This window comes from Lithobates pipiens, unplaced genomic scaffold (assembly GCF_037356315.1).
Source record: "Lithobates pipiens isolate NorthernLeopardFrog02 unplaced genomic scaffold, aLitPip1_a1.2 Scaffold_25, whole genome shotgun sequence".
In the NCBI taxonomy this organism is placed as follows: Eukaryota; Metazoa; Chordata; class Amphibia; order Anura; family Ranidae; genus Lithobates; species Lithobates pipiens.
The window spans coordinates 214,619,901-214,634,007 of record NW_027507787.1 but is presented as its reverse complement, the minus strand read 5'-3'; the positions used below and the strand labels follow the sequence as shown (position 1 = coordinate 214,634,007).

At 44.4% G+C, this 14,107-nt stretch overlaps 1 protein-coding gene across 1 annotated transcript in view; it reads right to left on the bottom strand.

Moving 5' to 3' along the window:
* The window catches only part of GLRX3 (glutaredoxin 3), a 72,732-nt gene that overhangs the window by 47,561 nt on the left and 11,064 nt on the right, over positions 1–14,107 (bottom strand). Inside the window, exon 3 of the mRNA XM_077455544.1 lies at positions 728–802. Within this exon, the coding sequence (XP_077311670.1) occupies positions 728–802 (75 nt within the window). The remainder of the gene's footprint in view (positions 1–727; positions 803–14,107) is intronic.

Sequence of the window (14,107 nt, the reverse complement as noted above, 5' to 3'; positions counted from 1 at the left end):
ACGGGGGATTGGGGGGGCTGCAGCATTACAGGAGGTTTTTCCCCTCAATGCATAGGTGCAAAACCTCGAAGGTTTACAACCCCTTTAAATGCCCAAGTGCCTGACTCTGCTAAACGCAGTATAAACATTTACCAGCATCCAGCATTTTTTTTTTTTTTTTGCTGCCAAGAGAAAGACTTCCAGGGAGCGGCCAATGCGCATGTACCTTTTTTCAACGCAGCGGTGTTGCAATGTAGTAGTTTGCGTCAAAACCCGCTGCACTGAAAAATGTACTGCATGTGATGCTGTGGTGTGAACTGACACCATAGGAAGCAAGGGCTTTTGTTTTGTCTATGTAGAGGGGTCGTGCTGGAAATCGCTCCCAACGTAGCCCAACCGCATCGGGTGTAAAAGAGCCCTGAAGGTTCTTCTAGGGCAGGGGGTAGGCAACCTGGGGCCCTCCAGCTGTGGCAGAACTACAAGTCCCATCATGCCTCTGGGAGTAATTGTAACTGCCAGCCTTGCAATGCCTCATGGGAAATGTAGTTCCACAACAGCTGGGGGGGCTACTGGTTGCCTACCCCAGTTCTAGGGTGATATGAACAATCATGGCTCTTCGTATATTTATAAAATACATAAAAATATAACCAGCACTCTATATTTTACACAATATTATTAAATATACGCTGCATTGCTGTCTTGCTCAAGGAGAACCAAATAACACACTTTACAGATCATTCCATCTTACCTTGAAAAACAAGAAGGTTGGTACGGAGGTGATCTCGTACTTCTCCGACACCTCAGGAATGGCTTCTGCTTCAAGCTTCAAATAATAATAAAAAATAAAAAAATAAGAAGGATGAAAACAAATAAATATATATAAAAAAAAAAAAGTAGCAATTTTATTTTCATGTCCCTTTTTATGGCGTGTGTTTAGAAAAGCCTCGCAGGGATAGTCGGGATACTTAAAAAGGGAGTCGAATGCAAAAGTTTGTGAGGCATTTGCATTTAAATGAGGCTCGCCAGGCTGCCCTGTCATCCACTGAGCTTGCACTATGACAAAACAGGTTCAAGGGTTCTTATTTTGTTGCACATTGCCAGCAATGCCCCCAGGCGGCAAATAAAAAAAAAAACATTTTTTTTTTTTTTTTCCCCTTTTGGTGCACTAGTGACCTAGTAAATTTTCAATCATATGCAGCTACTACTATATTGAAATCCATAAATCACTGACCCCAGTTATGTCATGATTACACTGCTTATTTTCTGCCCAAAGCAATTCTAGCTGTTTGCTCTATTGACTAATTTTGAGAGGCAGTACATCAAGGCTGACATTTGCAGCTCTCTGCAAATTATGAAGCAAAAAAAAAAAAATATAAGAAATAGAAGGGTGAAAGGAGTATTTCTTCAATAAGCTATTGATGTCTAGTAAATTTTAAGCTTAACCCTTGGCGCTACAACGCTGCTTCCCGAGCTAAGCTCTTGTTAGAGCAGCGAGCAATAAAGCTGGGTCATTTTTAAAGACAAATGGCAGCATGCAATTGAAGATTTAGTTCTGTCGGTCAATATACACAAGGAAAAAAAAAAAAAAAAAGACAAAATCAGATGAGAATACTCAGATTTTGTGGTCGAGCGGCAGAATTTAGTCACCAGAAGAGAGACTCTGCAGATAATGATCAATGGTTTTTCCCCATTCAGAAAAATTTGTAAACTTTTTTTTTTTTTTTATTATTAGTTGCGACTGTTCTTTGACCCAGTGTGACAGTTTGCAATTAATTCTCAATTGGACGCCAATTTTTATTATTAGGTACATCATTTGGCAAACTACACCTTTGCTGCGGCTGACGAATATCACAGAACTTTCACACGGCCGAGAAGTTTTATTTTAGTACAAACAGAACGCACCTTCCTGCTGCTGATCTATCTATTCCCCCCCGTTATATTGTTCCTCTCCCATCCATCACACCCCCCCCCCCCTCCCCCACACAAATTCAGAACGCTCTTTTCACCTGCCCGCTCTCCCCAGCCTGCATTCATTAGGCTTCATGTACATGGACCTACATTTACCATGCCCACAGGAAAATGCAGCAAAATGTGCTGGCTGGCAGTCAGGGTGGATAAAAAAAAAAAAAGGAAGGAGAAGATGATTTTTTTTTTTTTTTTTTTTTTAAAGAATCAAACTGATGATTTGTATCAAATTTATTTTAATAAAATGCTTTTGGAGTTCAAATCAATCTAAAAATCGTTTTCTATTCAAGATACAGTAATAGTTTATTCCACATGAAATGGAGCTCAGTTATGTAGAATGAAGCTGTATATTCTGCAATATATTTACACTTTTGGTAAACTCATTCAATGAATCCAAGCTCTACAAGCGGAGATAACATGCACTGCATTGATGCATTCACACAATTTCACAGTAACCATGAGATAAAAAAAAAAAAAAAAGTTCAGGAATATTCCATTATCCCATCGTTTTGAAAATCTATATGTGCACTGCAAACTGTATGATTGATTTGGTTCTGATATCGCTGTTTTACTAACCTGACAGCTTGTCACATATGGTGGTCTGTTAGGCTGGATTGCTTTCTACCCGAGGAGACTGCCCCATCCATCTCGTGCTGAGAACTGATTCAGGGGTATGTATACATCTAGTGTCTTTTTTTAGATCAATACACATAATTTCAGTGAGCACAATGGGTGAACATAATTTTCAATCAAATTCTATCCAATTGTGAGATCTCTTTAGCTAAAAGCCAAGCAGCACACAACCCGGATTTTTTTCTAATGGTTTTGTTTTTTCTGTTATGTTCCTTTAGCTTATTATCTAGTCTTTTCTTTGGTCAAGTTTTGGTTCCCCTGAAGAAGCCATTGTAATGGCGAAACATGTTGGGATACTCTTGACCACGGAGTAGCTACAAGGTCGCTACCATCTCTGACCAATTAGATGTGTTAGACGTGTATTTTAATCCAATGATCCTTGTGTACCCAGTCTATGTATTTTGGTTATTTCTTTATTGTATTAAATAAAAAAATAAAATAAAAAATTCTAATTTTTGAATTTGTACTCCATACATTTTGCCTTTATTTAAAAATTAATTTGCTTTTGTTTGATTGATGGGCACCGCAATAATCCCATTTCTTCAACTGCTCCACAAAATAACCTGACAGCTTATTATTCTAAATAGGAAAACCTTCATTTTGTTTGCAAATATTAAAGATTTGAATTACCAGCAAGAATGAGTCCTTACATTTAAAGAGCACCTGTCATTTCAGAGCCATCATGGCAGTGCCCGTTAGCGGGCATCCACTCACCTACTGCCGCCAACGTCCTTCACCTTGCTGTGTCACTGCCACATCACCAGTCTTCCCATTCAAGTGAATGGGACTGTCGGTGAGTCAACAGCAGATCAGAGGAGGAGCCCCTGCTGTGGGACAGAGATGACAGTTGCCATCCAACATTTGTCTGCATTAAGTCCGACAACAATTGTCCGATGGAGCGTACACGAGGTCACATTTTCCGCCAACAGCCTGACATCCAACATTTCCCATCAGAAAATCCGATTGCGTGTACGAGGCTTTAGTGGGTCCTGAGGACAGGCGCTTAGAACCTCTGCTATAGAGGAATATGGTTTGATTATGTTTAATGTCTGAGGTTTACAACCACTTTAACCCCCTTCCTGCACAGCATCCCTTTAGTGGGGTCTTGTACACCCAAAGGGCTGGAAGGATCAGTGATCATGTGACCACTGTAATTAGCTGTCATATACTCAGGAGCCGATCCTTCCAGCTACCGATTGCTAATGGGGACAGATTTGTGTCTCTGACAGCTCCATCTCTGTTCCAGGAGTGTGAACTGAGCATGCTCTCAGCAACGCATGCGTGGTGTGTGGGCTTTCAAGGCCATCCATTTTCCACTGCACATGTGCGTTACGCAGGCCGCAACAGGTTAAGAACTCTCCTGTTCTGGTCCTACACACACACTCAGAATACACCTCTCCCTAAGCCCACATTCCCATTGGGTCGCATTGGCATGCGATTTGACATGTCAAATCGGTGGCTATTGCAGGCGATGGCCTAGTATGCTATGCATACTAGCTCATTATGCTTTTGTCTTGCAGGGTTTTTTTTTGTTTTTTTAAGGGTTTACAACCACTTTAATCTCTAAAGTGTAACTATAGGCAAAACTTTCCCCACCCCCCCATTTTGGATGGAATAATGGAGGGTTATATGTAGGGTTCGACCGATATCGTTTTTTCGGTGCCAATACGATACAGATATTTTGGCCACCTCTCAGGCCGATATGGTCTGCCGATATTCTGTAAATTTTTTATCACTGTTATTGCTGTCACAAGAAATGTAAACCTCCCTTGTGACAGTAATAGGCAGTGACAGGTACTCTTTATGGTGGGATCGGGGTCTATAAGACCCCAAACTCCTCCTCTGCACCTGAAAGTATTCAAAACGTCAAGATCAGCGTTTTTGAATACTTTCTATTTTTTAAAACTGGCGCCTTTAAGATGCCAGTAATCTGTGAAGTGATGTCCTGACATCGCTTCCGGGTTACCGGATCTGAGACTCAAATGAAGCATCGGCTTTGTTCAGGTCTCTGGCCAGTTGGCGGACGTGCCAGCTGGTTGCTCTGGCCTCCCGGAGTGGACAGGAGAGCCCGGGCAAGAGGCGGAAGGGAGATGTCCCCTCCCGCTGCTTCTAATAACAGCCAAACGGTTATTACAATAAAGCTGACCGTCCGCTCAAAAGAACGGTACCAGGGTGATGCCTGCAACCCCTTGAAGAAAGGGTACGTTTGTGACCAATACTTAAAAAAAAATGGGACTACCGGCCGCCAATAAATCGGTTGATTCCTAGTTATAACCCCCGTCAGATGGAGAAAAAAAAATTACTAGATCCAATCACGGCTGATCACAGTGTAAATAGGAAGGGTCGGTGACCGGCTTTTCCTCACTCGCATCTGTCAGACGCGAGTAGAGGAGAGCCAATTGGCTGCTCCTCTGACGGGGGGACGGGGGGGGTTGGGGTCGGTGAGAGGTCTGTGCTGATCGATTAACAGAGCAGGAACCCCCCCCCCCCAGGATGCCCACACTGGAACACCAGGGACGCCACCAGACCAACAGGGATGCCCAGCACCAGCTATGCCACCCTAGACCACCAGGGATGCCAGTCAGTGCCCACAATGGGCATCACTGATTGGCATCCATCAGTACAATACTTTACACTACAATGCCACCTATCAGTACCCATCAGTGCCACTTCATTGGTGCGACCTCATCGGTGCCGCCTTATCAGTGCCCATCAGTGAAGGAGAAAACTTACTTATTTACAAAGTTTTGTAACGGAAACAAAAAAAAAAACCTTTTCAAAATTTTCGGTCTTTTTATTTTATTTGTTTAGCAGAAAATAAAAAGCCCAGAGGTGATCAAATACCATCAAAAAAAAGCTCTATTTGTGGTAAAAAAAAAATGATAAAAATTTAGTTTGGGTACAGTGTCACATGACCACGGAATTGTCAAAGTACGACAGCGCTGAAAGCTGAAAATTGGTCTGGGCAGGAAGGTGTATAAGTGCCCTGTATGGAAGTGGTTAAACTACGTAGAGGGTTCTTTAATGTAAAAGAGGCAAAGATGTGTTCCCTTCCACAGGCGGTGGTCTCAGCGGGGGGCATTGATAGTTTCAAGAAACTATTAGATAAGCACCTGAACGACCGCAACATACAGGGATATACAATGTAATACTGACATATAATCACACACATAGGTTGGACTTGATGGACTTGTGTCTTTTTTCAACCTCACCTACTATGTAACAAGATGGCACGTTTCCCCAATGTTGGGAGACTACACCGAGCCCTTATGCTGTATATTTGCCAAAATCTTGACTGATCCAACATGCAGTTTCTGGTCCTGGAGGGACTAGAAACTGCAGGACAGCCCCATACCCCATAGTGAGTCTTCCTCTGGGTCCTAGTAGACTGGCACCTTCATTGACCGCTATGCTAATCCTCAATTTTTTTTTTAATCCAGTATTTTCTTTAAACTCTGCCAGCACTCAAGACCCGATGGAGGAGTTGTGAGACCCCCAAATGCATTAGCTTCGCCTTCTGTTCTTTGACCAAGACGAATAAATCTATACTGGACTTATAAGTCGGTGGCGCTGGCATTCCTTATATCTTGTCCATGGCAGCTCTGCTATGGATGATGTTCCGCCAGCACCTCTCGTCTCTGCCCAGGGTCCCCCCAGAAGTTTGGTATTGTGTATGTAGAATACAGCGTGCTACATCATATCTGATCCAATTGATCGGATGTCAGAACACAATGTGGCACTACACGATGCCTAAGTATTTCAGATCTGTATTTATGTGGGCAAGTCCTGAGCGGTGTAATGCCATTGTGAATATGTTTGGCATCTGGCATATTGTCATCTGCTATCCATTGTTGTAATGTTGATTAGTCAATTCTTATCTTTTTTTTTTTACTTTTAGCTGCAGCAGCTGTGATGCAAAGTATATATTTTTTTTTTTTTTTTTTACGATTCAAGAACCCCACTGCTAGCAAAAATTTCTAATTTATGTGATGTTGGGCTGGTTGGGGGAATCCAATCATTGCACCCTATGTAGAGGGCCACCAGTGGTACTAGGGTTGTCCCGATGCCACTTTTTCTTTTCTTTTTTTGGGGGGGGGGGGGTGAGGTGTCAGTGTGGTTTTTATTTTATTTTTTATTATTTTTAAAATTTTTCCTTTTAAAGCGGAGGTCCACCCTAAAGTGGACATTCCGCTCATTGGAATCCTCCCCCCCTCCGGCACCACAATTGGCACCTTTCAGGGGGGAGGGGGGTGCAGGTACCTGTACAGTACAGGTATCTGCACCCACTTCCGGGATAGCTCTCTGCGGAAAGGGGCATAGATTACGCCCCTTTCCGAAAGTCCCCCGCTGCCTGCTGGGAAACACACAGATCCCAGTAGGCGCAGCAGTTTGGGACTTTAAATGAGGCACGGGTTAGCGCCTCCATCCCGGTATTTAGCACAATAAGGAGGGAAAAAAAGTGGGACTTTAAAATGAAGCGGCTGAAGTGTGAGGGTCAGAAAAAGGTAATTTAATTGAATCCATAATATATGATACAGAGTAAATTCATATATATACATACATACATGTGCCATTGTAGGGCACAAAATGTGTTATATGGAGACATCAAGGTGTATGTAAAGACACATAAAGTCAAAAAACATATATGAACAGTAAATAGTATGTGGAGCAACAGCATAACCTAAAAATGCCTCAGGGCGACATATCCGGTACCTGTGTTTGTAATCACATAATGTAAACATAAATGTACTGAATTAATATTAAAAATTAATTAGAAGTAACGTCGGGCCGTAGTAATTATCACTGTAGCATCAAATGTAGCTCTACGCGTTTCGTGGATGTAATCTCCACTCATCAGGAGCAGATGCGACAGATCCCAGAGGCAGCGGGTCCGTCCTCATTGCGCAGCGCGACTCGCGCATGCGCAGTGGGAACCGGGAAATGAAGCCAAAAGGCTCCATTTCCTGATTCCCATACCCAAGATGAATCGAGAGACGATCGAGAGATCGGCTTCGGGTGCCGACATAGCGGGCGCGCTGGACAGGTAAGTGTCACTATTTTAAAAGTATTTGTAGCTGCTGGCTTTAAAAAAATAAAAAAAAACGCGGAGTCCCGGCGGACTCCCGCTTTAAATATTAAAATTCTTAAAAAAAAAAAAAAAAAATACAAAAAAAATTTAATTGTAATACATTTAAAAAAAAACAACACACTGGCACTCTCAGCCGAGCTCCACCCCACCAAAAAAAGAAAGCATTGTAAAAAAAAATAAAAAAAAATAAAGGAATTATCAGTCCTGTTGGGGGGCTTTGGTGAGGGGAGGAGCCACTGCAGGACAGAGAGGACAGTTGCTCTTTAAAAATTATGGATTTAAATCAAATCCACCCTGATGCCTGCTAAATTCACTATATCTGGAGTCGGTGAGGAACACGCCTCTTGCATTGATGGTCAATGCAAAAAATGTCTCATTTCCAGGGTGGATTTGATTTAAATCCCTAGTAAAAAGGCTCGATTTAAATCAACTCTATATAAATCATAATTTTTAAAGAGCAACTGTCATCTCTGTCCCGCAGAGGCTCCTCCTCTGACCCGCTGTTGACTATCCAACAGTCCCATTCACGTTAATGGGACGGCTGGTGATGTGGCAGTGAAACAACAAGGTGAGGGACGTGGCGGCAGCAGGCGAGTGGATGCCCGCTAACAGGCGCTGCCATGATGGATCTGAAATGACAGGTGCCCTTTAAATGTAAGGACTTATTCTTGCTGCCAGTTAGAATCTTTAAATATTTGCAATCAAAATGAAGGCTTCCTATGTAGAATAATAAGCGGTCAGGTTAATAAAACAGGGATATCAGAGTAAAGTAAAGCTGCGCTAAAAAAATAAAAATAAAAAAAAAAATAAAAAAAAAATAAAAAAAAATTAATAAAAAGTTGAAAAAAAATAAAATATGATGTAAATATAGTCCAAGAAAAAAAAAAAAATAAATAAAAAAAAAAAAAAAAAAAAAAAAAAAAAACACACAATGATTGTGTAGGAACTTCCAACACGACATTAGCCTGTGTGTTGCACAAATTCAATCCATATAATGTGCACCATTGTAGAATCTTGTAATAAACACCACAATGGGACAGGGCACCTTCACCACATAGAGCGCGTGCTTACCAAAAGGCAAGCCCTTAGGAGCCTGCAGCTATAAACCTAGCCAGGGCCTCAGTCCGGAGGAGTGTCGATATAACAATTCACAGGTGATTGGTAACAAGAGTCTTGGGCTAGGCACCAGGCGACCAGCGAGCCTCGATCATCAGCCAGTCAAGTGAGACAGGTCAAGCGTTACCCAAAAATGTAAACAGACTCACCATAGGGTAAAAGGTATAAGGTTTATTAAAGATAAAAAAATGCACTTACGGCCGGAAGTGCTCGGCGATGGACGCTTTCTGAGGGAGCTCTGCACAACCCGAGCTCTATCCATCGCAATCCTCCTGTATTCTGCACCGACCGACTCCCAAATTATAGGCACATTACTCCTGGGAGTACACTGTAGCTACTGGGGACTATATCAGGTGCCTATACCCCTCCATCTGGTCGCAGGACGGCCGACAACGGGAGCTCGCGGCGGCCATCTTGCCGCTCCGGAGGCCTAACAAATTTTTGAGTTTCCCACATCATCACACGGTAGGGGACTGCCATCCACCCTCCAACTCTCCTGATCTTCCCTCCCTGAACGCTCCGGTGTCTCGTTCGGACTTCGGGGGTGAACGAGGAGGCCGTAGCTGGTCCCGGCCTAGTGCGGCCTAGTACGGCCTGCGGATCCCCAGACTTTCCTGAGGCGGACGCCCGCGGAAGGGCATCATATCCGGACCGCTACTCAACTACCCGCTTCCTATGCCTACAGGGTCTCCCCCTAGACAGCACCTACCTCTCGAACTCCCACACTGTATCTTTGCTCAGGCCTGGCCCTGAACCAGGCCTGTGCTGACTGAAATCGGCCATCTTGCTACACCCATCTTGCTACACCCTATGGCCTATTGTTCATTTTTTCTTCTTTCCCTACTCTGCTGGTGTGGTGGGGGGAAGGAGTCTCCGGCCATCTTCTAGCCCTGTCTCCAGAGGGCGCATGCACGGCAGCTCCGAGGATGGCAGCTTAGTCCTGGAGCTCCGTCCCGCCCTGGCGGTTCAGGACTGCTAACGGTACCCAGAGAGCCAACGCTTGCATCACAACTTACTCACTGAATAGTAACTGCATCAGGGATCTCCCCAATGTATGCCGGGGCTGTCAGGAGAAACCTCGAGCCGACTTATGAGATAACCCGTTCTTCCCAGACAGAGGCGAAAATGGCGGCTGGGCCTCACCACTCGGACGCGGCCTACACGAACGGGGCACAGCTGGCAGCTTCTTCCTCTTCTGCCCTGCAACGACAGTCGAGTCTTGATTGTCCTGAAATGGCTTCCCCAGCCTCCACAGTTTCCCTTCTGGAACATTCATTCCCGGACATGGATTTTCCACCCTTGGGAGCTACCCTCCCTCAGCCCCAACTTCCAGCTCAGACTGGAGACTTGGGTCTACTGCAGCCGATCAATATGACTGAACTCTTTGCTAAATTCGCAGACCTTCTGGACAGGGGTCTACAAAATACGGCCACCAAAATAACAAATGACATCAAAGCAGACCTTCAGAACATCGGATCTCGCATTGAAACTATTGAATCCAACCTGGAAGCGACGATTTCCAGAACAAATCAAAATTCTGCTTGCCTACAAGTCTTACAAGAACAACTGGATACCGCCAATGCCAAAATAGATGACCTTGAAAATAGAAATAGGAGGTGCAACTTTAGAGTACGGGGACTCCCCGAATCCTACAAGGACGTTCCTGAGACAATACAGGCCTTCATTAAAGATCTGCTCCCGGACACCCCACAACACCATCTAGAGCTTGATAGGGCTCACAGGGCCCTCAGGCCCCCCAGGGATGATGGCCTGCCTCGAGATATTGTAGTAAAGCCTCATCACTATACAGTGAAAGAAGCAGTCATGAAGAAATCCAGATCCATGTCCAAAATCGTTTTTCAGGGTCACCAAATACAAGTCTTTGCTGATATATCTCCCTCCACCATTCAAAAGAGACGCACCTTGAAACCGCTACTTCAAATCCTTATGAATAAGGACATCAAATATTGGTGGCTGTTCCCATTTCAATTGAAGATGTTGTTCAATGGCAAACCCTACACCTTTAGTTCTCTTCCAGAAGGGGAACAGCTATTCTTACGACTCGGCCTTATCTCTCACGACCCAATCGCTATGCAACAGGAGCCCTCTCCTCACTCGGCTAAAAGGCAACTTCCCTCCAGTCCATCCAGTCCACTGAACTCGTTGTGGAAACCCGCAAGACACAAGAAATCGAAGGATAACGTCCATCCTTGACTCACTATGATCCACCTACAGTACAAGTTTTGAGACTTTGGGGGGTTACTAGTTCCCTCTGGGGGATCTTGAGCAGGAACTGTGCCTAGATTATACCTCACCATGTGGGTGGGAACAACACTCAGGGTCTTCATCTGTGTTGGGGGGAACTAGCTAACCCTTTTGTTCCAATTTTAGGTTGCCGCACTCAAATATTTTACTTCTCCTGATTTGCAATTCTTTATTCTCTCCTGATCCTTGGGGAGACTTAAACGATTTCTAATGTTAACGTTGGTTCTGGGGCCCTTTTTTGACAGTTATGTAATGTTTAAACGTTTAGTTGGTCCTTCTTGCTAGGGCGGTGCTCATGCACCCCATCCTGCCTAGTGAACTCGGTATTGACCCTTCACTGGTCAGGATTACTCCCTATCTTCATCCCCTTTGGGATTGAGATTGGGGAGGTGTCTAAATTTTATTTGCAGGCGGTATTTCTTTCCGCCCACATCGGGGGTCATGTTTGTCCCCCTTCTTACCTTCTCTGCTCCTCTCTATCTCCTTTTCTTGCTCACTCTCTGCTCTTTCTTTCCCCTGAAGGTCATCTGGAGAGGGAGGACACGGTCTTCATCCATGCTCGTTGAGTCACTCACCGGTCTGCTTTTATCCTGGTCCATAAATCTTCTACGGGTAAGTGCCTTTGTGTATCGGGGTATTCCCACTCCTCTGCTCGATGGCGGTAACTGATCCAGACAAAATTCCCCTTAAGCTTATTACTCATAATGCCCAAGGCCTAAATTCCCCGGCCAAGCGTCGGAAAATGTTTCAATCTTTTCACTCCCAAAAAGTTGATGTAGCACTCCTACAAGAAACCCATTTCCCTAAACGCTTTCATCCTACTTTTATACATTCCAAATTCTCTAATTTTTCACTGGCCAATGCAGACGATAAAACAAAGGGGGTGGGTATCTTTATTTCTAACAGATGTACGTTCGCTCTCAAGTCAGAACTTAAAGATCCAGAAGGCAGATTTATCCTAGTGATTGGAGAGCTGGATGGTCATCTCTACTCATTCATCTCATACTATGCCCCCAACAGAGGTCAATATGCCTTCTTTAAGAATCTTCTAGACACCGTGTCACCTTTATTGGAGGGGACTGTAGTCTTTGGGGGGTGACTCAAATACGGCCTTTGATGCGGGCATGGATAAGGCACGTCCCCCGGGTAAACGCCTTGTTCGACCCACTAAACAAAGTCTGCGTATAGCCAAATTAATCTCCCAACATGGGCTGATTGATATCTGGAGGGAAATGAATCCATCCCTGAGGGATTATACCCATTTCTCCAGTCCCCACCAATCTTTCTCGAGAATAGATCACATCTGGGTTACCTCCCATACCATACCCTTAACAAACAGAGCTTTCATTAAAGACGTAGTCTGGTCGGACCACTCTATGGTGGTGATAGTATTTCGCCGCTCTGGAGTGGCTCGACCCAGTAGGAGATGGCGCCTCAATGAATCTATTTTGAGCGATCCGGGCAGGAAGGCGGAGATTGAAACCAAAATTAAAGCTTATTTTCAAGTCAATGACACTCCGGAGGTTGGACCCTCATGCCTTTGGGCTGCTCATAAGGCGGTTCTCAGGGGACACCTTATCCAAATTGCTTCTCAAATTAACAAAGCACAAAAATCTGATATTGTCAGATTGGAGCAGGACTTTGCGGCCCTATCTAAAAGGCACAAGGCTCGCCCCTCCGAGGTTTCCATCTTGGACCTGGATGCAGCTCGTGCTGCTTTGAACCTAGCACTCACTACTAGAGCTGAGAAATGGATCCGCTGGAATCAATCCCGTTTTTACTGCCAGGGAGATCGGATGGGAACACTTTTAGCTCGTCGACTTTCTCCAAAAATCAAACACACTGCTCTCCCTAAAATCAAAATAAAGGGTGGTACCCTCTCTCAAAATCCACAACGCATAATGGAACAATTCCATTCTTTCTACCAAGCCCTCTATAGTAATAAAGACTGCCCAACGCAAGCGCAGGTCGATAGGTTCCTCGATACGGTACAAAACCCAACTCTGAAATCTTCCCATCGCCAAATCTTAGATGCCCCTATCTCACAGGAGGAAGTCTGTGCTGTGATCAAAAAATTAAAACCCCACTCTGCTCCTGGCCCAGATGGTTTCTCTATACCTTACTACAAATCCTTTTCCACCACTCTAGCCCCATACCTTGCTCGTTTTTTCAATGAGCTCCGGAGAGGGGGTACCTTAGAAGCTTCTTCTAATGTGGCATATGTGACGGTTATTCCTAAACCTGACAAAGACCCTAGTGCTGTCTCCAACTACAGACCAATTTCCCTCATTAACAATGATCTAAAGATTTTGACTAAGATCCTTGCAGACCGCCTGGCCTCTTTCATTAGTCTGTATATCCATAAAGACCAGGTAGGCTTTATCCCAGGCCGAGAGGGTTCTGACCAGACGCGCAGAGCCATTGATCTGATTTCTATCCTAAACTCCAACTGGGACAAAGGAGCTCCCCGACAAGGCTGTTTGCTTTCTTTGGACCTACAAAAAGCATTTGATTCTATTAACTGGTCGTTCATCTTCTCCACTTTACAGCGTTGGGGCTTTGGCGAGCACTTTATCAATGTTCTGAGGGCTCTCTACTCAACCCCTTCAGCCCAAGTCCGTCTGCAGGGATTTTACTCTGAGTCTTTTCATATCTTACGGGGGACGAGACAAGGCTGCCCTCTATCCCCTCTTATCTTCGCTATAGCGATTGAATCTCTGGCGATTTCTATTAGAAACGACCCCAATATCAAAGGTATTACCTGTGGCTCCCAAACTCACAAATGCGCACTGTTTGCGGATGACATCCTACTTTTTGTATCCTCTCCCCTCACAACGCTCCCTAACTTATGCCGCTTATTAGATGACTTTGGCTTGGTATCTGGCCTCAAGGTTAACTACAGCAAATCTCAAGCACTTAACATTAATCTTGCAGACTCACTCATCTCTAGGCTTCGAGATAGCTTTAAACTCTCATGGACCAACTCATATATTAAATATTTGGGAATTAAACTAACACCAAGGATAGACCTCCTCTACCAAGCTAATTACCCGCCGTTGT